Raw genomic sequence first — 26,094 nt, 5'->3', positions numbered from 1 at the left:
TTTTGGTCTAGTATTGACCAAGGTGTTTTTCAGACTAGGTGCTTTTTTATATGAGAAGAGAGGTTTTTCCCAGTTGAAAATGCCACCCCCCGCACTGGCAGCAGTGCCCGTCTCGCCACCACTGGAGGACGCAGAGCCGGAGGAAAAGGGCCACATGCCCCGGGCCTTAGAGCCACTAGCGCCCATGGTCAACGTAAGAGCATCCCGGGAATGCTGTCACTCTCATCTGCGGCGCCGCTGCCGACAATCCGGCACGAACAACTGCGTCACATCCGGCACTGTGTCACTATCATTGTATTGAAGTTAAAAACTCCCACGTACTTTGCCATTTCCATGATGAACTCTTCCCCGAAGAGAAGACCATGAGATGATGCACCCCCTTCTTTTGTGGCAAGTTCGGTCAATTTCGGGTCGATCTTCAGGAGTACGCTGTGCAGTATTTGCGTTGCCTAGGAGGCAGATCGCCCTTTGTGCCCATTGGCGTAGTTCTTTTGGGTCGATGGGAGTATTGGAGACATACGCCCCTTCTGCCAGCTCGAACATTTTAGTGAGTGGACCCGTGATGTCTAGCAGCCTGTCCTGACAGGATTTTAGGCCCTTATCTAGTCCCCTCCTGGGGTCTTTCCCCATCTTGGCAATGAAAGCCACCACCTTGCTATCTAGTTCAGGGGTCAAGGCTATTTTTTCAGGAAGGGAGTGTCGGGGACATTCGGATCTCAAGCGAGCCCTGACCTCTTTTGGCATTTCCTTACGGAGTCAAAAGGAGAGATATTCACCAATATGTTGTGACGGGGTCCATTCTGGCGAGAGGGGGTGCTTAATAAGTAGTGGGTCGAACATATGTTCCCCAAAGGGGTCAAGCATTCCCATTCTGGACCCAGAGGCCTCACCCAAATTTTCTCTGATTTCACCTTCCTCTTCATCAGAATTGAAGTCTGAGGAGCAAGAGAGATCTATCTCGTCCTCCGATTCATCGCTGTCGATGGGGATAGGAAGGTTTGGGCCTTTTGACTGCAGTCCATAGGGATATACCCCTATGGACTTGCAGTCCATAGGGGTATATCCTACTTCACACAGGATCCTCATCAATACTCCACAAAAATTCTGGATCTTTGAGCTTTGCCATATTGTGTTAAAAAGTATACACGCAGATTGAGGAGGTGATGTATCCAAAGGACTGAAGCTGAGTTCTGGAGTAGTAGCCAGTGCAGTTTTCATTTGGATGAATCTAAAACCTGCCCTAATGACAATGTTCCTAGACTATGCTAAAGCCTCTTGCCAATCAAACTCATCCAAGCAGCCCACATGGCCTTTAAGTTATTGAGTGTGCAGGGCAGTTTGCAAATTTCTTATATATTACAGCCAGTCTTCTTCCTTAGCTCTTTTGTTAGTTCCTTACTAGACGACAGACTGCTATCTGGAAACTCTATTCCAAATTAATGCATTTGCCTGCTGCTTGAGACAATTGTAGGTATCTAAAGAATTGCCTGAGAGATAGTCTTGGTTGAATTTCATAAAGGACCATATTGCCTTCCTTTCCCAAATATTCTAGGTTTAATATGCCTAGCCGGTCCCATGCTCTAAATCCTGATGGGTCAGCCACTTCCTTCATGTGACTTCCTGGCAACAGGGAGGCTTCTCATACTGAAAGTATATGGAGGACCTATTGATACATGCCTATATAGCAGTGATAGTCACACTTACAACAGCCAGTGTTACTGGAATTTTTCCTACACCACGGGATGAGCACAACTTATATTTCCGTACAGTCATATTTGTTTTGATAATCGTGGTGTGCATCTAGAACATTTATTTTTAGTTGTCAATAATTAGAGTGCACACTTCAACTCGTAGTACATGTTTATGTCATAGTAGGTGAAAAAAATGCAAAACATTACCTCTCCACATTTGTGGTTTTCTTTTTACCGCTCCCGGTAATACACCAATTGGGTGGAATAAGTGGAAAAACATTTTTATTAACTATGCAAGAGTCTGTGGAACAAACTTGAATGCTGAAAATGTCGACGTTAGATTGGCATTACCTTCCAAAAGTTAGAACAATAATGGAACTATACAATTTTGGACTAAGGGAACAAGGACAAGAAGAACGTGTTGAAAATAACATAACTAGTTTAAGGTAGCTACCACATGTACATTTGTTGGGGTCACGAATGAAAGAATGCGAGACTAGTTTGTTTTGAGGTGTAGCAGTGATGAGATCAGCGAGGAGTTATGGCTCAAAGATGAACCTCCCCTTGAAGTGATAAATGTTGCCAAAAGAGTGGAACACATGGTGAGTTGTGTAGGGAATTGAGTAACTCCACTAAGCAAGGGGTTGTAAATGAGAAGGTTGAAGAGTCAGTTTGAGTAGTTAAGAAATCAAAGTGGGCATGAAAGATGAGCAAAGATTTAGGGGAAAATGTTTCAGGTGTGGCAGGCATGTGCACCGAGCCAAAGCGAGTGACTGTCCTGCGAAACATGTCTGTAATGAGTGTGGGAAGAGAGCTCATTATGCAAATGTTGCAGTACCAAAACGAGAGAAGACCGAGTGAAAAATGTGCAAGAAATCACACAAAAGATCATACTTCAGGTTGGGTCAGCATCTTGTTATGTTGGCACATGTAATAATTTCAAGCATGAACATCCTTCTTCCATGGTCCGAGTCCACTCGGTGGGTGTGGTGTTTAGATTCATGCTCACATTTAACAATTATTTCAAATGATGAGTTTTGCAGTAAATTCGGAGATGAAACTCCTTTGTGAACTTGATGTGCAACCATGGGGTTACGGTGGGACTCCAATAGAAATGTGAGGTCTTTTTTAGGCAGATTTAGAGCTGGGTGAGGATTTGTGCAGGAAAGGTTTGCGTGTCTATCAAAGGCGATAATCTGATTGGATGGCCTCACCACAAAGCTTTAGGTGTTAAGCTTGATCCCAACTCTGATCCCCAAGTGGTGGTACAGGATGTTCAACAGGAAGTCACTAGTTTTGTAAAACATTTCCAACAATTGTTCAGAGGGAAGTTGGGTTGTCTAAAGGGATACCAACACCATATTCGGCCAAAGAAGAGTGTCATTTCAATTGCATCCAAGGTCAGGTGCATTCCTTTCAGAGTTCAGGAGTGCGTAAGGGTTGAATTAGAAAAGTTGTCGGATGCAGCGGTTGAGGCAATAGGTGCTCCTGAGTGGTTGGCTTCTATAGTGGTAGCTAGGAAATCCAATGCGGATGTTTGTCGGAGTGTCGACTTAAGAGCACTTGATCAGAAGGCGATTGTTTTTTTTTTTTTTAATTTTATTTAGAAAACCACATAGATATTGCTCCAAAGCTACAGACATAAGCTTACAACCCTTAGGGCCGGCGCTGAAGATAAACAAGATCATGCGAGGTAAAATGAGCACAGTACAACAGATACCAGTCCCAGGTTATAGCAAATCGTAAAGTCCGGATTCCCATCAAGGCGTGTCCACTAATTAACAGGATGTGTGAGGATTCCATTTTATAATAAGGGAATGAGGATCTTAAGAACATACAATCTAGCAAAGCCTTAATTGGAGCGAGCCATGTAACAGGATGTAGGCAATCAGCGTGAGACGATTCGGAAGTTGATTCAAAAAACACGAATAGTAAGATATGCAAGCCTACATTAACTGTGCGTTAACCCGGCATTCCAACCATGAGATCAACAATCACTGTAAAAACTTTAAGCGCACATTGCAAAATTCTTCCCAGAACGAACTAGACTTAAGCCCTCATCTGGTCAGGGTACATAAAAAAGAAGGAAAGAAGAAAAAACGAACAGCAAGAGAGAAGAAAGGCCATAGAAATAAAGAGAAAGAAAACAAAGCCCCATCCCCCGACCCCCCCCCCCCCCCCCCACCCTGCATACCAGCAGAAGGCTACGGCCCACCCCCCCCCATAGGCATGCCTGTCGCCCCAACAAAGAAAACCCCCGACTACGGGAAAATGGAGGAGGAGCCCTCGCGCCCGCCCCCTAGTCTCACTCCCTCTCCACTCCACTACGCCTCAGAAGAGAGTATAAGCTCCCCAAGAAGAAAGCAGCCATCTTTACTTGTTCATCACATCCCCCCACAATTGCAATACCAAAACGAGTCCCGCGTCACCACCGGAATCACCAACTTAGTAGAGTAATCATGCCCCACTCATCCTTGGCCAGTTGGAGCACAAATAAACACAGTCCTCAACACCTCAGTTACACCGGCAGGCGAATCTGGTGGCCATAACTGCCTCTCAAGAGCCACTCGAGTATTCTGTGCGGACAGCCCCACAGTGACGACACCTCTTCTCCAGTAGTCGCTATCCAATAGTGGAAGTGTCTGGCTTCGCCGGTCGGCAGGCAGCAATTGAGTCGGGGAGACAAAGGATGTGACCGTCGTGCAGAGATGGCCGATGTACGCACTGTCCTCAGGGTCCAGCCCTTTGTACCTCTGAGAGTCTTCGATGGTTACAGATTGAGTATAGCCGGCCAAACACCCCGTCACAGTCCCATCCGCGCCCACCGGCATCATATCTGAAGCAGCAACCATCAGGGGGCCGGGAATAGCCGGCAGTCCACGGCTCAGGGAGGTGCGGCAGTCCTCAATAGCCAGGAGGACATCTCTCAGGGTGTATTCCCTCTCTCCGTTTTCAGTGGAGATAACGCTCCTCGCCCCTGGGGGCCCCCCCGGACTGGAGGGTACACATCGTGCCGTGCGTTCTGGGTCGCTTTACCTATTAGCAGCAGATGTTGCGATTATGATGGAGCCCTTCAGAGCACTCCGTGGTTTAGCGCCCCAGATATCACTCCGGCCATGCAGAGAGAAGGGGTCAGTAAAACGGCACTGGTTGCCGCCGGCCGGCGGTCCCGCCGAAAACCAGGTCCCCCCGGGCAGTCCATCAATGAGATCCAATACGGGCGTGAAAACTGACGATAGTTCCCGGGGCGGCCACTGCAGAGAGAGTCGGCCAAAGAACGGTGGGATGTTCAGGCCATCGGCCTAATATTTGCCTGTGACCGCCGACAAAATCGAGCGAACCGCAACTCCCGTTGGGGTTCACCGGTCTATATTAATCAGCCACTGCCGCTGCTGTTCCTCTCACCACTGGCAGCGTCACCACTTGAGGCCCCGGAGGACAACCGGCTCAGGCCTCAATCCTTGCGTCGACGTTACTCAGCCATCCGAGGCAATCGCGGGCTCGGAGTTGCGCGGTAGAGCACCGCGACGTCTCAGCTGCAAGGAGAGGGGGGTGTGGTACAGGATCTATGCCAGGATGTTAGGGAGGGAGAGGGCGAGCGGCGGAGCCGGGCGCCTATGCGGCCATCTTGGCCGACGTCTTGGCTCCTCCCAGAAGGTGATTGTTGATAAATTTCATTTTCCTAACATTAATGAGTTAACCATCACACTGACAGGAGCAAACTATTTGACTACACTTGATTGAACTTTAGCCTACCTCCAGGTAGAACTTGATGATTCTTCTCGGGTGCTGACAGCTTTCATAATGCCAATGGAAGCGTATACATTAAAAAAGTTACCCTTTGGGTTAGTATTTGCAGCATAAGTATTACAGAGGGTGATGTAAGATGTGCTGAAAGGATTACAGGGCATTGGGTGCTATCAAGATGTTTTGTTAATTTCTGGAAAGGTTAGAGTGAAAAATGATCTATGCCAGGATGTTAGGGAGGGAGAGGGCGAGCGGCGGAGCCGGGCGCCTATGCGGCCATCTTGGCCGACGTCTTGGCTCCTTCCAGAAGGTGATTGTTGATAAATTTCATTTTCCTAACATTAATGAGTTAACCATCACACTGACAGGAGCAAACTATTTGACTACACTTGATTGAACTTTAGCCTACCTCCAGGTAGAACTTGATGATTCTTCTCGGGTGCTGACAGCTTTCATAATGCCAATGGAAGCGTATACATTAAAAAAGTTACCCTTTGGGTTAGTATTTGCAGCATAAGTATTACAGAGGGTGATGTAAGATGTGCTGAAAGGATTACAGGGCATTGGGTGCTATCAAGATGTTTTGTTAATTTCTGGAAAGGTTAGAGTGAAAAATGATGATAGAGTACGTACAATTTTGGACAGACTAATTATAGGTGGTCTGACTTTAAAAGAGAGCAAATGCAAAATTAGTGTACAGTGAGTAAATTATCTAGATCAACATATTTCAGACTGTGATATTAGGCCGAAGAGGGAGTTAGTGTACACCATCATAAATCTTGAAGAACCTAGTAACAAGGAGAAAGTGGTATAATTCCTAGGAAAGACAAAATACTACAACAAATTTGGAAAACGTTAAACTCATTAGACTGTCAATTTGAGAGCCCTGCTTGATAAGAAAGAGGAGTTTGAATGGAATACTGACTACAAAACAGAATTCAAAAGTTTAAAAAGTAATTTGCAGAATGCCCCCAATTTGCAGGTATATGTTCTGGGTGATGACACCAATATTGTTACGGATGGAAGCTTGAAGGATCTTGCTGCAGTTCTGCTTCAATAAAGAAACAGGCTTGAGGAACTGATTGCGTGTGGTCCACTTGGTTTGAAGGGATCTGAGAAAAATTACTCCGTAATTGTGATGGAGGCATTAGCCATAAATTGGGCCTTGATAACATTTCAAAATTATGTGTAGCTTTTTTTCTGGTTCGCTCTGACCATAAACCTTTGAAAGAGGTTTTCAAGAAAAAGGGATTTGATTCACTATCATCCAGAATACATAGATGGATAATTTCCCTTCAAGAGTTTATCTTCACCACTGATCTCTCTTCACAGCTGACCGTCCCTCACGTCTAGTAAACATCAATAATGAGCAAGCTGAAGAGATTATGAATGCTATGTTTGACTAAACAGTGAGTGTATATGCAGTAACTGCTGGTGCTGTGACAGATAGTGAATGGAAAGCTAAGTTAAGAATAGATGGTGTTTTATGTGAAGTCACTGAGGTAATAAAGTTTGGGAAAGTCAATTCACTGTCCAGACCCTGGTCCATGATTAAGTGGACCAGGTGGAAGAGGACATTCCTTTGTGTGGTACTAGGCTTACTTCACCAGAGCACTTCAGGAACAGGCTGATATTATTAGCTAATGAGGGTCATCTTGTCATCGTTCAAACACAGGAAAGACTAAGGTCCAGCTATTGGTGGCTGGGAATTGACATTGAAGTTGAGAGATCTGTGAGAAATTGTGTTCAACGTAACAGCAGTATTGAGATTTTGGTCACAAGACATGTACCGTTGGTGTGCAGGAAACCTCCTTGTCATGCATGGGATGAAGTGGCCATTGAGATCGTAGTTCACTGAAGTGAGAGCATAGCACACCTCATTTAATTGTTCTTTTTGGCTCTCCGTGGGTCGAGGTTAGATATGTGTTGGACATATCTCCTTCTTGTATCATACATTTTTTTAATGAATTCTTTGAAAGAGCGAGCTTTCCCAATTCTTTCTTGTCGGACAACTGTCTGCAGTTTTGTTTGGCAGAATTTGAAGACTACTTAAAATAAATGGTGGCATTAAACATGAAAATATTCAGTATATCATCCAGAAACTAATGGTGCTATAATGGAGAGGTTAAATAAAACATTGAAGGAGAACATTCAATTCGCTAAGGTTAATATAGATTGGAGAAAAGCTTTACAAGAATAAGTCGCAGCTTACCGTAGGTCTCCCCATTCCTCCACTGGATGAAGTGAGGTAAAATAATACATTTCAATGATTTGGGAGAGTGACGCGAGAAAGAACTCTGTGTGCAGAAGAAAAGAAAGGAATATTTTGACAGAACTAAGAGAGCAAAAGACAGCATGACACGAATTGAAGACATTGTGAAAATTAGAGATCTACATGGATGCGCTCAATGGTTCAAATCTACAAAGCTATAAAAAGTGGTTTATCTTTTTAAGAACTTCATCAAGACTGATTATGGGAGAGTATGGAATCGGAATCGGGTAGTGAAAGATCCTCTAGAGAACACAGGAGCTGAAGAAGACACTGACTTTTCGAATAACAGATAGGTGTCAGGAAAGGGATTTCATTAAGCATTGCAAAAGTTCATTGGTTGGGATAGGAGGAGTTGTAGATTTTGCAAAGCTCCTGCTTATATCAGATTTTTGTCAATGCGTATCTTGGGTCTGGATGTTTTTGACTATTGCTCATGTATTATGTGTTTTTATTATGTTTGTCTTAAGTTTATAGTTTTCAAATCTATGTACTCTTGTGAAGTGAACTATAATTGGTATTTCATTATTGTGTATAAGGTATAGGTCACTTTTATTTACTTATGTAATCTTTTGTTGTTACTTGTGTATTGTGTATTATGTATTATTATGGAAGGAGAAGTGTGATGTCCTGTGACATGATGCCACCTAGCTACTGCTCCTTGTTTAAAGCCCAGGAACCTTGAAATGTTATATTACAATATTCCAGAGAGGTCAGTTGGGCTGAGCAGAGACGCTGGCTGGGGGTGTTTGACATAAAGCTCTTACCTGAACTGGCTCCACCTGAACTGTAAATGTTCATTAACCCCTTGCGTGCGGCGGGAATTCCCCGCCCTTGCTGACTCCGCCTTGCGCGGGCGGAGTCGTGACGGAACGGTTCCGTCATCAGCACAGCTCACCCGTAGCTGATGACGGAACCGCTCCGTCATCAGCATGCAAGGTGTTAAGAAGGAACATTTTACAGAAACAATTCTAGGTTTTTGTCACAGTGTAGTTGTAGACTTTGTGGAGTTTCTACTCACTTTGCCCCCAACCATGAAGTCTTAAGAGCAGATCCTTGAATTTCCATATGGGGAAAGAGGGGTTGCTCGCAATGCTTTAACCGTATTTCACGCAGCATGGATCTCTCCCCCATATGAATTCAAATTGAAAAAGTATGCTCATTGATAAAAAATGGTAAGTAATTTTGTCATAATCCTTTTAAAATTGTACTCTCTTCTGGTTGTGCAAGCTCTTGATGGAGATATGCAGGAAGCATTTAATATGTTTAATTGCTTAATGTGAAATTTCTGTGTTTGCCTGCTTATTTTTGATTCTGTTATGTTCTATTTTGTGATAGAAAGCTAAGGGAAGTTAATTTGTTTGTTTATTCCCATTCAATGATAATGGAATTAACTTTTTTTAAACTCCTCTCATTAAATTAAAATGTATTCTCATGTTTGAACAGAAAAAAACATGCAGATCTAGAGTCGGAGATTCAGTCATTGTTAAAGTCAAATCAGCACCTTGAAAATATTCTGGAGGCAACGAAAGCCCATAAGCGCCAGGAGGTGTCTCAGCTGAATAAAATGCATGTGGAAACAATTAAGGTGAGGGTCCAATCAAGTGTTTACCACGTATTTGCTTTGCTTTTATTTTTCCCTTCTATCCCAACTGTTATTGTTTTCACACAAATAAAAGAATCTTCATATTGATCTTTTTAATTTCTCAATTCCTTATGCTTCTTAATGCGCTGTGAGCAAAAGGAACAATTGATGGACGGAATGCTGAACAATGCTAAACATTCACCCCCAGTCACAAGGATCTGGGTTTAATCCATTGTTCTTTTGCTCACCATGCCACCCCAGTTCAGACCCAGCCATATGAAAATCAGTCTTGACCCTGTTCCTCATGGGAATAATCCAGCCCGAACTGCCAAGCCAGTTCCTCCCTGGACCAGAAACAAGCATCCTGGGACCGGTTTCGGGGCCTCACCCCTCATCAGCCAGGCTAGCTTGAATCTACTGGTGCCGTGAACACCGGGCCCACCTCAGGGCATAACCTTCCCACTTAGGGCGACTACAGCAAAAGGTACAATTAATGGAAGGAATGCTGAACAATGCAAACATTCACTCCTAGTCACAAGATCTGGGTTTAATCCCTCCATGCCATTGAAGTCAAGTTAGCCTGGCTGATGAGGGGTGAAACCCCAAAACCGGTCCTAGGATGCTTGTTTCTGGTCCAATGAGGACCTTGCCTGGCCGTTTGGCTGGACTGTTTACATTGGGAGCAAGGTCAAGACTGATTTTCACATGGCTGTGTTTAAACTGGAATGGCATGGGGAGCAAAAGAACGATGGATTTAGGCCCAGATCTCTGTAATGGGGTTAATGTTTGAAATTGTTCAACATTCTTCCATCAGTTGTTCTGTTCGCATTTGTCTTAATGCGCTATGGTCATGGTGCACACTTTCTGCCCCAACTTAATTTTCTGTATGAGTGTGCCACCAGTGCTCTGAACAGTGAGAAACTTTTTCCTCCACGCGTAGAAGAAGCACTTTGTTTTTCAATTGCCTAGGTGTATGGCTCTGCTGTGTTCTTAAAGGAAACTAGAGTTGATAAATGAAAGGTGCATTGTTTCACTTATTTTTTAGAACGCATGAGAATCTAGTGAGTTCTTCATATGTAAACAAGATTCTTAAGGTTTGAAATTTGCAGGTGTGCCAACTTAAATGAGATTGAGCAGCTCCATGATCTTTATGCTGTACCTTAGATCATTTTAGGATTCCAGGGAGTTAGGGCTGTCTGTTAGGACTGTTTTTTGAGTGTCAGTCTAAGCAATCTGAGCTCTCTCGGTGGTACTCTGTTGCTTCAGGTCAATGCTCATGGGATCTTCTAATGAAGCACATGCGCATAAATCTCATGTCACCTGAGGAAGCCACAACAGATGGTGGTTCCTTCAATATCTATATTGAGAGTTGATTTTTACTTTTCTGTGGTATCTTAATTAAAAACATAAGTCAAGTCAGTTAATTTCTGCATGGGGTATGCCTTACAGAGAATAGAAACCTAGAAATGGTGAAAATGGGTCTTCAAAACTAAAGAAAATCTCTTACAGGATTACCGGTAAAGTCTCTGATCCACTATTTGACTCTTGCTCAGTATCACCTGCCCCAGTCAAAGAACGGTTTGATTAAGTCATACCTTTAAAAACAAATCAAGCATTTACAAAGCCAGTGGGATTGGGTTTAATGTGGTAACACATGAAATACAGAACTAGCACATTAAATAACGCTAATGTGAAAAATTAAAGCTGACTGGATTGAAAGCTCCATTGCCTTCATTACAGTCTTGTTTTTTGCTTTCTGTTTCTATGTGAAATGAAGGTGTGATAGCAAGGTATCAAAAGAAACACAAAAGGGAGTGAAGAGGTAAAACAATTGGTGTATTCGTCCTCCTCAAGCATGTCTTTAAAGTAAACAAAGTGAATCCACCCTGTACAGGAATAGAAAGAAGGTATCTAACCAGACCCTACTTAGTGTGTCTCTCCTAGTGTTAGGGGGAAGCACACAGCTTTGTTAAAATAACCTTCACCCACCAAAAGGACCCTTTGTGGCATGCTCCGTCATCTGGTTCTACACACCCCGCTGCGGGAAGGGGGTGTGCTACGACCTACGAAGACGCGGGAGTACTGATAAGTGAATACTATGTGAAAACGCACAAAGATAGAGTGGAAGGGTCAGATGTGCAATAGTGAGGTTTGTTTAAAAAATACCTGGCAATGTGGAAAAATAAACTTTAATATTCCTTCTAGCCAGACCCTTTTGCAAAAGTGCACGCGAAATCAACACTTTTGTAAAAATACGGCGATTTTTACATAAGTGCCCGCGAAAATGAAGTGGCCTCATTTGCAGATTATGGCTTGTCATTATTTATTGTTGTAGGTTTATTGTAGTTAAAGGTTATTGCTAAATATAGTTCAAAGGAGACTTTATTAATTCCTGTGTTATGCTGCCTGGAAGGCTTAACAGTAATTAAACGAGTTCTTGGCACTCACCTCCTAACAATGATTAGCCCTTCAATGGGGACTTTTACTGCTCAGTGGTGAGCCCAGAATGGAGTGGCTCGGATAGTGCCTTAATTATATCAGGCAATGTGTGCCAGAGATCAGGTTCACAGCAGCATTGCAAAATACAGTCAAATAGGTCTACACTGACGAAAATTACGTGACTTAATAAGCAGAGTTAAAAATTGTTTGGTGTATTTTCTGTTAAATTTACAATAGGAAAAGAAGTGCAGCACTGATTGGGAGGATCTTCCATCCTAGGGACAAGGACACACACTAAAGATTCTTTGATAACCCATTGCATAAAAAAGTAAACAGATTACAGCATCAACCCTAAAGCGGAATAATTGGGGTCTTTCCCAGCGACCTCGACCACTAAATAAATATTGTCCCAGAGCATTTGAGTGGTCAAATATAAATAAACTGAGATTGAGGGTTTTTTGCATTCTGTTGTTAACCTTTGTGAGGGAGCATGATTTAGCAACAACGCGTTCACTGTCTTTTTTCCTATCCTCCGCTAGAACAGTGCTCAGTGCAAATTTGACAGCCCTACCTCATCAAAGGTTTTTTTCACTTATGATAACCATGGGTTTCTAAGCCCTGGTCACATGCTAGACAATCTTTGATATTAGCTTGATTCAAAGCCGCCTCCTTGTATTGCCATACAGACAACCCCAAAAGTCCAGCACCTGCTGGGATGGACAGTTCACTGTACAGACCCTCCTGTGGGCGCAAAAGGGGGGCATGGATATACCTGCTATAATGCATCACAGTGGGGTGGGCGGCATTGACAGAGTGGTTAGTGCCCTTCTATTTACGGTGCTTTTCAGAAGTTGAACATTTCTTGTTGCTCAAATGGGTGTAATTGATGGTATTTATGTTCCTTCATTTTAATTGCTTGATTTTGCAACTAAGAAAGTGTCACTTGTAGTCATTGAAATGTCACTCCTAATTTCACTGAAATTATGAAAATGTCACTCATCGCAATCTAAAACCTTGGCAGCTATGTGTGGGTCAGTTTGGGGAGGATGAGGCAGGGAGTAAGTGGTGAGCCATTATGGAAAGGCAGTCATGGCGCCCCAAAACTGTGCCAAATCCAGGCAGATATGTGGTGCATACCTTGTATTTCCACTTCGCGTGACCTTTCCAGTGGCCATGGTTAAGCCGGGTCCTCACAGTCACAGGTTCAAATCCGGTACCACCGAGTTGGGTAACAATAAACATCTGTTATTCAGCGTCAAGATGCCCTTGGGTGAACGTTTGCTTTTTAAATACTTATGGTATGTTACTGGTGGAATCTCCTCAGCGTTGGATGTTACTCAACACAGTATCTGCACCCCCTATGGGAGGAGCCACTTTGGTGATAAAACATTAAGGCCGAAACCCACAAAAAGTATTTCTTCCCATGGCAGATGCTGCAGCTTTGGTGGACAACCCTCCTGTGCTCTGCTGGTTAGTCCTTCATAAGGTGAGATTTCAACAGCTGCCTTGTCAGGGGGAGTAAGTCTGCCAGCATGGGGGGTGGGAAATCCGCCAACCCGCGTCAAAAGGGTGGCTTTTTGTTGTGTAATTAAAAACAAGATACAGGGTTTTACTGTCATTTCAGTAATCCCATTTCGGTCACATCCAGTAAGGCGAACCTAAGCTTAGCTGCCCGTCTCTCCGTGTAGGACAGAATAAACCTTTCTAATTCAGAAGTTGCTTTAATATATAAAAGTATGGGTTGTCTCAAAGCATCAAGATATATTTTAAATACATTTACAACAAGGGGTGGTGAGGGACAGAGTCTCTGAATTAAGCAGAAAGCTCTCACCCAGTCAAGAGATCAGGGCTAGATCCAACACCGTTTTTTAGCTCACTGCACCATCCCAGTTTCAGAACCTGGCTGTATGCAAATTAGTCTGTTCCTGTCCCAGTGCATGATGGGAACAGGGCAAACCAAACTACAAAAGCCAATTCTTACACTGGGAAGGAAACAAGCTCCCGGGGACCGGTTTCTGGCATTACAGCCGTCTTCGGCCCGGTTTACTTGAATCCTGATGGTGCAATGAGCAAGGGTCTCACATCTGAGAATACCCTTCCACGCTTAGGGTGGACAAAAATATTTACAACAAGGGGTAGTGATGGACAGAGTTTCTGAATTAAGCAGAATACTCTCACCCAGTCAAGAGATCAGGGCTAGATCCAACACCGTTTTTTAGCTCACTGCACCATCCCAGCTCAGAACCTGGCTATATGCAAATTAGTCTGTTCCTGTCCCAGTGCATGATGGGAACAGGGCAAACCAAACTACAAAAGCCAATTCTTACACTGGGAAGGAAACAAGCTCCCGGGGACCGGTTTCTGGCATTACAGCCGTCTTCGGCCCGGTTTGCTTGAATCCTGATGGTGCAATGAGCAAGGGTCTCACATCTGAGAATACCCTTCCACGCTTAGGGTGGACAAAAATATTTACAACAAGGGGTGGTGAGGGACAGAGTCTCTGAATTAAGCAGAAAGCTCTCACCCAGTCAAGAGATCAGGGCTAGATCCAACACCGTTTTTTAGCTCACTGCACCATCCCAGTTTCAGAACCTGGCTGTATGCAAATTAGTCTGTTCCTGTCCCAGTGCATGATGGGAACAGGGCAAACCAAACTACAAAAGCCAATTCTTACACTGGGAAGGAAACAAGCTCCCGGGGACCGGTTTCTGGCATTACAGCCGTCTTCGGCCCGGTTTGCTTGAATCCTGATGGTGCAATGAGCAAGGGTCTCACATCTGAGAATACCCTTCCACGCTTAGGGTGGACAAAAATATTTACCACAAGGGGTGGTGAGGGACAGAGTCTCTGAATTAAGCAGAAAGCTCTCACCCAGTCAAGAGATCAGGGCTAGATCCAACACCGTTTTTTAGCTCACTGCACCATCCCAGTTTCAGAACCTGGCTGTGTGCAAATTAGTCTGTTCCTGTCCCAGTGCATGATGGGAACAGGGCAAACCAAACTACAAAAGCCAATTCTTACACTGGGAAGGAAACAAGCTCCCGGGGACCGGTTTCTGGCATTACAGCCGTCTTCGGCCCGGTTTGCTTGAATCCTGATGGTGCAATGAGCAAGGGTCTCACATCTGAGAATACCCTTCCACGCTTAGGGTGGACAAAAATATTTACAAGGGGTGGTGAGGGACAGAGTCTCTGAATTAAGCAGAAAGCTCTCACCCAGTCAAGAGATCAGGGCTAGATCCAACACCGTTTTTTAGCTCACTGCACCATCCCAGTTTCAGAACCTGGCTGTATGCAAATTAGTCTGTTCCTGTCCCAGTGCATGATGGGAACAGGGCAAACCAAACTACAAAAGCCAATTCTTACACTGGGAAGGAAACAAGCTCCCGGGGACCGGTTTCTGGCATTACAGCCGTCTTCGGCCCGGTTTGCTTGAATCCTGATGGTGCAATGAGCAAGGGTCTCACATCTGAGAATACCCTTCCACGCTTAGGGTGGACAAAAATATTTACCACAAGGGGTGGTGAGGGACAGAGTCTCTGAATTAAGCAGAAAGCTCTCACCCAGTCAAGAGATCAGGGCTAGATCCAACACCGTTTTTTAGCTCACTGCACCATCCCAGTTTCAGAACCTGGCTGTGTGCAAATTAGTCTGTTCCTGTCCCAGTGCATGATGGGAACAGGGCAAACCAAACTACAAAAGCCAATTCTTACACTGGGAAGGAAACAAGCTCCCGGGGACCGGTTTCTGGCATTACAGCCGTCTTCGGCCCGGTTTGCTTGAATCCTGATGGTGCAATGAGCAAGGGTCTCACATCTGAGAATACCCTTCCACGCTTAGGGTGGACAAAAATATTTACAACAAGGGGTGGTGAGGGACAGAGTCTCTGAATTAAGCAGAAAGCTCTCACCCAGTCAAGAGATCAGGGCTAGATCCAACACCGTTTTTTAGCTCACTGCACCATCCCAGTTTCAGAACCTGGCTGTATGCAAATTAGTCTGTTCCTGTCCCAGTGCATGATGGGAACAGGGCAAACCAAACTACAAAAGCCAATTCTTACACTGGGAAGGAAACAAGCTCCCGGGGACCGGTTTCTGGCATTACAGCCGTCTTCGGCCCGGTTTGCTTGAATCCTGATGGTGCAATGAGCAAGGGTCTCACATCTGAGAATACCCTTCCACGCTTAGGGTGGACAAAAATATTTACAACAAGGGGTGGTGAGGGACAGAGTCTCTGAATTAAGCAGAAAGCTCTCACCCAGTCAAGAGATCAGGGCTAGATCCAACACCGTTTTTTTAGCTCACTGCACCATCCCAGTTTCAGAACCTGGCTGTATGCAAATTAGTCTGTTCCTGTCCCAGTGCATGATGGGAACAGGGCAAACCAAACTACAAAAGCCAATTCTTACACTGGGAAGGAAACAAGCTCCCGGGGACCGGTTTCTGGCATTACAGCCGTCTTCGGCCCGGTTTGCTTGAATCCTGATGGTGCAATGAGCAAGGGTCTCACATCTGAGAATACCCTTCCACGCTTAGGGTGGACAAAAATTCAGACATTCTGTTCATCACCACCCCCTTTTCTGAATAATTTTTGGCCACTACAGGTGTGGCAGGGTATACTCAGACATGAGTCCCTTGCTCACTGTACCATCAGGATTCAAGCAACCGGGCCGACGACGGCTGAAATGCCAGAAACCGGTCCCCGGAAGCTTGTCTCCTTTCTGGTGAAGAATTGGCTTGGTAGTTTAGTCTGCCCTGTTCCCATGATGCACTGGGCCAGGGACAGACTGATTTGCATATAGCCAGGTTCTGAGCTGGGATGGGGCAGTGAGATAAATAACGGTGATGGATCAAGCCCTGATCTTTGGACTGGGTAAGAGTGGTCTGTTTAACTCAGACACTCTGTTCATCACCACCCCCTTTTCTAAATCATATTTTAAATACAGGCACATTGGACATGGAAGGTGAGGTGGTAACATGGCCAACTAGAGCATGGGCGTCCATTCACTATAATGCTTGGGGTAGTGGAAGGGACATCAAAAGAAATGACGTCACATTAGGGCCTATTTCAAAGTGGAATACTCTGCTAAAACTGTTTCCATTGTTTTAATGCTGAAAATGAATGATTCGGAGTAAAATAAAGTGCCTCAAAAATGCCGCTAAATTTCCATATTTGTGCTGCAAAATTTGCTAATCCATGCTGCTATGTCCTGGGGGGTCTGTCTAGCTGATATTATTAAAAATGGGGAAACAGAGGTTCTACGCTACAATGAGCAAACACCTCCTTTGTCAACATGTTTCGAAGTCATCCCCTTGACTTCTCCTCAGGACCTAAACAGATCCCTTTGCCGCTCTAAATCCTTAATGAAATCGTGATCTGCCAGTCGCAGAACAGTTTGCATATAATTAAGGCATGCACTCAATACTCTACCCGAATTGGGTTGCTTCTTTCAGCCTATAAACATGGTATTATTGATACCCTACTTATGCCCCATGAGCCTTTTATACGGGAGGGGAGGAGCGCCTATTGTCACACAGTTATCAAGGTAATTCACTCGCCCGAAATACAGCCGTGCCGCATTACCCGTAGGCTACTGTGTCATTTGAGTTGACAGAACTTGGAAGCGGGAGGGGGGGTAGCAATTGTTTTTAGAGAAGACCTTAGAGCAAGGGGCTCCGGAGCGGGAAGTTACCATGACTGTGAATTGCTATCCTTTCAGATTTCACTCACTAATAACTATACACTAAAAGCTCTTTTGATCTATAGACCACCAAGCGCATTGACCCCTCTACTACAGCTATTAAGCCTTTTCCTAGAATCTAGTTCGGAGGGATCAGATTTTACTATACTAGGGGATTTTAATTCCCACCTAGAAAAAAATTAGACAATAACATTGCCTTAGTGGTTGAGGCAATGGCTGGTTTATCTTTGGACCAGATAGTCAAGCAAGACACGCATGTGCCTGGGCATATGCTTGATGGGATTTACTCTTCCAACCCAAACATCGAAATTACGGAAATCATGCCTGTTCCTTGGTCAGACCACAAAGCGATAGTATTCACTGTTAAGGTGGATCAGGTACAATCAGTTCACACAATTGATCACAGCCTTGTCACCTATCAGGACTGGGCTAAGATCAACTCCTCTAGACTACAGGAACTATTGGAAAACACCCAAAATATAGAATCAAAAATATCGAGAGGACACACTATTGAATCAAAAATATCAAGAGGACAGAATATAGAATAGACATAATATAGTTGGAAATAATATCGACATATAGGTAAGACATATCAAATGTCATTATACAGAATGTTATTATATAGTGTCATTATATCGAGAAAAATGTATTGCATTATATGTTAGTAGATGTGTTAAAAGTATATAATATGTTTTTAATGTAGGTTATAATTTTTTTAAGATAATGAAGTTTATGTTAATTAGTTTTTGCGTATATTAGTTCTGTAGCGGGTTGTGGTTTATAGGGGAATAGGGTGGAAAGTAATTTAATTTAAATTTAAAAAAAGAAAATGTTTTAATAATGTATTGTTTAATAATTAATATTGGTAAATATTTGCGTATATTAGTTCTGTAGCGGTTTGTAGGTTTATAGGGGAATAGGGTGGAAAGTAATTTAATTAAAACATTTTTTATAACTTAATATATCTATGGTTAATAATTAATATTGGTAATACATTTGTGCGTATATTTGTTCCATAGAGGGTTGTGGGTTTATAACAATAGGGTGGGAACTAATTTAATTTCAAATTAAAAAAAATATGTATTAATTAATAATTGTATGGTTAATAATAATGGTAAGTTAATTAATGCATTACATATTTAAAAAGTTATTACAAGTTTTTAATGAATTGATAAATATGTAAATTGTGGAAATGTTTATTAATTATTAATTACATAGTAATAATTAATGTATTAATATGTTTTGTTCCTTTTTTAAGTGTGTTGAGTGTTTATAGGGGAGTATGGTGTATATTAAATTATTTGAAAATAAATTTTTATTATTTATATAATATTTAATCAGTTATTTTATACTGTTAATTGTGTTAATTAATTTAGATATCATTGTTTTTATTTTTTTGTTAATTGTGATTAGCTAATTAATTAAATGTTAACGTATTATGTTGGAGGTGACGTTTATAGTGGGAGGTAAATTAAATTTAAATAATTAATTATTTTTTTAATTAATTTTAATTAAATTGTAGGACTGGGTTTCTACTAAATTATTCCTTTCTGTTATCCAACACTTTCCCTACTGTTGCACTTACTGGAGTGGGAATAGTAATTTTTACCCTCCCGCTATCCAACATTTTCCCTACTGTTCCACACGCTGGAGTGGGAATAGTAATTTTTACCTACCCGCTATCCAATGCTTTCCCTACTGTTGCACTCACTGGAGTACGAATAGTAGTTTTTACCCCTACGCTATCCAACACTTTCCTTACTGTTACACTCACTGGAGTGGGAATAGTTATTTTTACCCCTACGCTATCCAACACTTTCCCTACTGTTGCACTCACTGGAGTGGGAATAGCAATTTTTACCCTCTCGCTGTCCAACACTTTTCCCTACTATTCCACTCCCTTGAGTGGGAATAGTAATTTGTACCCACTCGCTTTCCAACAAATTCTCTACTTTTGCACTTGTTGAAGTGGGAATACTAATTTTATTCCTTTAGCTATGCAACGTTTTTAATTTTGTTATATTTAATATAGTGCAAATTATTAATTAACATAAAAAGTATTACTTTAATTATTTAAATTAATATATATTTGTTATATTTATATTATAGGTTTATTTATATATATGTATATGTAAATACATTTTGTATAATGTGTTAAATATTTTATAATTAAGACTAATAATTTTATAATAAGTAAATATATATGTTAAAGTTTTTTTTACATGACATTTATTATTTTTACATTTTAAGCTTTTTTACATTATTTTAACTGTTTTATTTAATTACTTTTATATTTTAAATATATTTAAAAAATGCGATATTATATTTTAAACATCCATATTTTGTACTCAATATTTTAGTACTTACCTGTTTGTAGAGAGGGACTCTATATTCTGTCTCTCGATATTTTGGCAGCGATATTCTGGACTATTACTCGGGACTACTCCATAAATTGGGCCAGATAGCAATTCAGCAGTTGATAAGGTATCCTTTTGGATCAAATCAGCGGTCCATATTGCAGCCCCTATTAAAAATGTTATCCCTAAGAGGAAAAACCCTTCAGAAGCTTTGTTCACCGAAAAACTTAGAGAGCAAAAGCAAGTGTGTAGAAGGGCAGAAAGAAAATGGAGAGCTAATTATGAGCAAAGGAGGAAAAATGAATATGCTTGAACATTGGTAGTCTATAAAAAACTAGTTATAGGGGAAAAAAGTGATTATTTTACAAGAAAAATAAGTGAGGCTAAGAATTCCAGCAAGGAGCTCTTAGCCAGGGTTAAAAAATTAGCGAATCTCCGCGTGAAAAACCAGATAGAATGTAGCACATAACTATGTAGCACACTTGGACAGTTCTTTGTAGATAAAGTCATGTCAGTGTATGACTCTTTTAAGACCAGAAACAACACTGACGTCTTATATTTACACCCTACAAGAGGCATGGACATCTTAACCCCCCAAAACGGGCTTCTGTTTTGCTCCCCCTTCAGCTGAACAGATTAGCCAGGTAGTGAAGACAATTAGGTCTGGGGACTCAACGGACCCATGCCCGCCTAACGTTATGCATATGTTCCCAGAACTGTTAAGTGAACAACAAAATCTTGTATTCACAAAGATAATCCAGTCAGGCTATTTTCCAGATACCTGGAAAACAGCTGCAGTGCTCCCTCTCTTAAAAACCAAAACAATTTCGACCCTAAGGAACCCAATACTTACCGTCCAATTTCAAGAATCCCATTCCCAGCAAAAGTTTTCGAAAAATTGCTGAATAAACAACGGACAAATTTCTTAGCCTCTAGAAACTTTCTGGACTAATCACAGTATAGATTTAGGGAAGAACATGGAACTGAGAAAGCCTTGGTTATGGCAGCAGAGGAACTTAGGAGGATACTGGACACTGGTGGGAAGGTCGGCCTGATTCTATTGGCAGTATATCATAATCATCACAAGCTTTATTTCGCCACAAGGGTCTTAAAAGCAACATACAACAGAGATGAGACGGCCACGAAAGTACATATAGATTAAAAAGTGAAAAAGTTACAGTGACACAAATCCAAATTATAGTCATAAAATCGAGTTAAAACGGGGAAATAGTTCATAGCTTTAAAATATACAAAGAAAGCTTCAAGGTGCTGGGAGGATTGCCAATGGTTAAAAAGAGAAAAATAAAATGCTTGTGCATGCTAGTATTTTCAGCAGTAAATGTTAATAGTTTACAAAATTGGCTGCTGGCTGATCGAGTAGAAATACTACACCTTCTTTACTAGTGCTTTTTTTTCGTATCAGCCACGCTTGACCCAGATACTTTGCCATACAACAAGATATAAAAGGTCTGGTGTCCGTTTTGAGAATGCGAAGTACAACATGGTGATCATGTGTTCCAAGCTGCCGGCAGAGCGGGCTCAACCATTCATCCCGCAATAATTTGGACGCCGGACAGGCAAACAGGATATGTGCAATGCTTTCCACAGGGGCCAGACAACTAGGGCAATCTTTTCCATTATTGGTGGACCACTTTGCCGTCACCTCCCCTACTTGGAGAGAGCCGTACCTGAAGTGCATATAGAGTATTCTATCTCTCGGCACTTTAATTAAATCCAGGTAGGGTTCAAAGTATCTACTTTGCTTATGTAGAAAAAACTCTGTTGTCATTTTACCCATATTAGTTCTTCTAATGTCACGTTGGTCCACCCATTCCCAGTAGAGGCGTAGAAGTACCTCTCACCTTGGAGGTTCCTGACTGACCCAGCAACCACTGAGCCAAATAGCTAAAAGCATCTTTTTGGTGTTGCATATCCAGCTCATTTTCCCCTGGTATCAAGCCTAGTGACCTCAGTGAGTGCCTCTGCGTATGTTGAGAGCTCAGGTGTCCTCCTAATGCGGGCCCAGAATAGTAAAGGGCGCAACCTAGCTATGTCACTTATCGACCGCCTACCCATATCCAGAAATAGCGGGGCAAGGGGGATGTATTTTGGTGCTGACACTAGATCTCTTAAGAATTTATGTTCTGCTATGGAGAGCTCATCCACTTTGTTGTATCCCAAAACTTTGGCGCCATATAGGGCAGCACTAACCACCTTTGCATTGTATTTCTGGAGGGCTGGGGCTACAGGTCTTATGTGGGAAAGGCGATGTTCTTTAGCCACTGCACCTGACGTACGCTTATGGGCCATCAACAACTTACCCAGGTGCGGCCTCCAAGACATTTTATCGGAGAACCTTACACCTAAGTAGTCAAGTATGAAGGTCCGCAGCTTTAGCACTAACAGCAGCTGCCGCGAGGACAAAGAGACTTATTCAGGCCGAGACGCGAAGAGATTAAATCCAGACCTGAGGCCACAATCCAGGATCCGCGAGGGATATGGATTGCGTTTCCTGTCCCTCATTCATACTTTTCATGCTTCACCTCAATTCACAGAGCAAAACCAAGCCTCCATGCATGCTGTCCTAAATTATACAAATGCAAGGATGCGTATTCTAGATGATTAGATCTACTGCACAATCGAAGATATCTCCCTTTAAACAGACCACGCAGAGACCCTTGTCCACACTAGATCAAGACACCGATTGCTTTCTGTGTCTCTATAATCTTTTCAAAACGCTCACTCTGCCCTGATGATGATCTTGACTAACTAAAGATCGAAACATCGTCAACCCCCCATTGAAAATCCCCCCATTTGTACATATTGTTTTGGATTTCTCTTTGTTGTCCTTGTGATATTTCGTATATTGTCACTTCCACTCAGTCATGTTACGTACCTTCTTCACTCATGTGAGCATCTGAACGTACTTGTGTAAATACCAATTTTCAAATTGTTATAATTAAAAATGCACATGCTGCCCTATGAAGCCTGCTCCCCAATTGATTTATTCTTTAGACAAAATAATATTTAACCTTGTGATATTGGACCTATTCATGCCACCCTTGAACCATTGTTCTCCTCATAAATAGGCATTTATAATGAGGCCCCGGGTTTCGCAGAAGTGATGGAATCTATCGACTAGGCGCTGTAGCCCTGCCGGGGTCTTAGATATCAACAACGTGTCGTCCGCGAACAACAAGGTTGGTATCTTCACCCCCCCCCCCCCCCCGACCCTCCCCAGGGTCAGTGAGTCCGCTGGCTTCTCTAAAAGAAAGTCTACCACCCCGTTCACATATAGAGAGAACAGGGTGGGGGCCAAGACGCAGCCCTGCCTTACACCTCGCTTGACAGGGATGCGCTCGGTGAGTGCACCCTGGTCTCCCCACCTGACCTGGGCATAGGTCCCCTAATGCAATCGAATCAATAAGCCGAGTGCTAAATTTCACCGAGCGGGTCCCATAGCCTGGATCTAGGGACAGGTCAAAGGCAGTCTTCAGATCAATAAATGCTACGTAAAGACTTCCTTTGCCTAGTACCACGATCTTCCAGTAGATCAGAAAAAATCTGAATACTTGATCCATTGTCCCAGTCTTTGCTCTAAAACCCGCTTGAAACTGGGAAAGAATGTCCACTTCAGCCCATGTCTGGATCCTTTGCAGTAGCATCCGACTGAATACCTTCTGCATGACATCGATTAAGCTTATTGGTCGATAGTTAGCAGGATCATCCCTGTCTCCTTTTTTGTATATTGGAACTATTTCAGCGGACTTCCAAGTTGCTGGGACAGGTGCACCTTTAGCTATGGCGTTAGATAATATTAAGATATAGTGTGTCCATTGTACACGGTCAGCCAGAAATAGATCGCCTGGTAGTCCGTCCGGACCTGCAGCCTTTGCAGGAACTATTTTACTTATAGCCGTTTCAACTTCCTTAGACGGGAAGAGTTCCTCCTCTAACCGATGCCCAAATTGCCCTATTGGTTCTCCCTTTTGGCTATCTCCTGCAATACAATAAAGCCCCTCAAAATGTTTAAACCATGCTTTGGCTGGTGATTTGGTTTGCGGGAGGGCGCGGGCCTGAGCTACAGCCCCAGGTAACCAGTTTCCAAAAAAGATTATTATCCTTAGATAAGCATGCAAACAACTGTTCCCAGCGCAGAATATCCCATGCTATCTTAGCCTTGCATTGGACAGCTTTGTAGGAAGTTCTAGCAGCTTTTTTGTGTTTTGTTCTTCCCCTTGATTGCCTTAATTAAGGCTGACCTGTTTTCCCTACAATCCCTGTTAAACCAGGAGTAAGGGTCCTTGGCAAGGTCACTTGCTTTCGCCTTTTTTGGTGTGGTCAAGAAGTATGCATTAATTTTAGTGATTGCATGCTCATGGATCCCAGGTACTTCTAGAAATCCTGTAGTACTAACTGCCGCTGTTTGAAGTTTGGCCATGCTGGTAGCTACTTCTTGTTTAATGCCAGCAATTTTGCTCTCACTAAATGCTACATTTTCCCACTGCAAAGTCTTTTTAGAATTTGATGGAACTACATTTTTGGTGACTGCCAGGGGCTGCATGTTCACTCGCTCCGAGAAGTTTGCGACCCAAAGGGGTTTCAGAGTTTGGCACAAGGGGGTTATGATCACTGTCTTTTGTTCAGCCCACTCTCATATCGATGAGATGGTCCCATAGTCTAATATCTAAAAGGATATAATCGATCCGTGATGGGCCGCTAGTTCTATTAAAGGTATTAGTCCCTCCCTTATCAGATTGTGACCTGCCGTTGGTGGCTCTTAGGCCATACTCCATTGTGATGGAGTTCATTTGGAGAACCTGTTGGGTCCATTTTTTAACTGGTTGAAGATGTAGCTGGGGTATAGCCCAACTAGCATCTTGGGGTTCAATCTCCAAAAGTTCCTCCACACTCAGGGGTTCGTAGGTGCAGTTGAAATCACCTACGACTATGGTTCTTGTGTGAGGTGGGCATTTGTCCAAGCATTCATCTAATGCAGAGATCGTAGTAGATGGCATACCACTCTTAGTCCCTCTTGCGTATATATTAAAAAGCTCAATTTGGCTACCACCCATGGGTCCCCTGATACTTAGCCACAAAATGTCTGGGCTTAAGCTTGTGTTGGAAGTGATTCGGCAGTCAAGAGCTATGCTTGTCCAGAAAGGCCGCCTAAAGGACGCCCTTTCTCAATAGATTTTGCCAGGATGAAGTGGCATGTGTAGCCGTGTTTATATAAGGGTTCCAAGCTCCACGTCTCCTGGAAGATAAATATGTCGAAATTCCCAACATAGTCATTCCAATGTGGGAGCGGGAGTTTACTATTCAAACCTGCCACGTTCCAAGATGCAATTTTTAATTGCTGACTGGTGGTAGGTAACGCCCTTTGTGGCGAGATAGCATTATTTCCCACCTAAGTTCTAGTGATTTTGAATCTGTGGGAGAAGGTGGGTCGTGCCTAAATCCTAGTCTAGGTGTAAAATTGTCCCATTTTTGCCAGCTAAGCAGCACGAAGCTAGTACATGGCGATTGGGGCTGGTAAAGAGAGTAGGAGAAGGATCTTTTGACAGTCAATCATTGGTCTCCAAAGAGGATGTGCATACAAGGTGAATTCTTTCTTGTGTGGAATATATGTTGCCTAACTTGTGTGAGGGCTGGTGTCTAAACTGTATAGAAGAGCCATTCGGGGGGCAGGTGTGATACTCCAAAGCTAGGAGATTCTCCGCAATCTCTGGGTCCTTTAGGGTGATTTCAATGTCATCAACTTTGGAAAACGGTGCGGAGCATCGGCAAGCTCTGAGTGTCATTTCTGATCACCGAATGTCATCCCCTAGTGTGGCGAATCCAATGAGATACTTTGTTAATTAAAGATTCTTTACTCTCAAAGGTATTCTTAATGGTGGTATTAAGTCTCTGGACATTAGTCATAAATATTTTTTGGGGTTGTGTTCCGTTACTAGTGGCCATTGCAATTGCAAGAGTCGGGGGTGCTCGAGAGCGAAATGCTAAAGGGTGGCTATGGGGTTGGGCTATGGCGGCAACCTTGATCCTTGCGTGAATACTAGGTCCTGGAATTACTTTTGGATTCCTGACTTCAGAGAGAAAAACGACACACGATTCATTTGGAGTTTGAATCTACTGCATATACGAAGGAAATTTGAAGTGGGCACAATAGGTGGGCTTTTGCCCCCAGAGGTACCCTTGGTTGGAGTACCCCCTCATGATTCGTCAGCCTCTGCATTACAGGGTCCGTGTATGTGCATTGACACCCTGTAATCTTGCCCTTTGTCCTGGGGAAGCCCATAGAAA

General features: G+C 43.0%; 1 protein-coding gene across 1 annotated transcript in view; it reads left to right on the top strand.

Moving 5' to 3' along the window:
* Positions 1-26,094, top strand: part of KIF15 (kinesin family member 15) — a 927,627-nt gene that overhangs the window by 273,511 nt on the left and 628,022 nt on the right. The window contains exon 16 of the mRNA XM_086941724.1: positions 9,154-9,295. Coding sequence (XP_086797850.1) covers positions 9,154-9,295 — 142 coding nt within the window. The remainder of the gene's footprint in view (positions 1-9,153; positions 9,296-26,094) is intronic.

This window comes from Lissotriton vulgaris, chromosome 10 (assembly GCF_964263255.1).
Source record: "Lissotriton vulgaris chromosome 10, aLisVul1.2, whole genome shotgun sequence".
Lineage (NCBI taxonomy): Eukaryota > Metazoa > Chordata > Amphibia > Caudata > Salamandridae > Lissotriton > Lissotriton vulgaris.
This window is presented reverse-complemented; position numbering and strand designations above follow the sequence as displayed.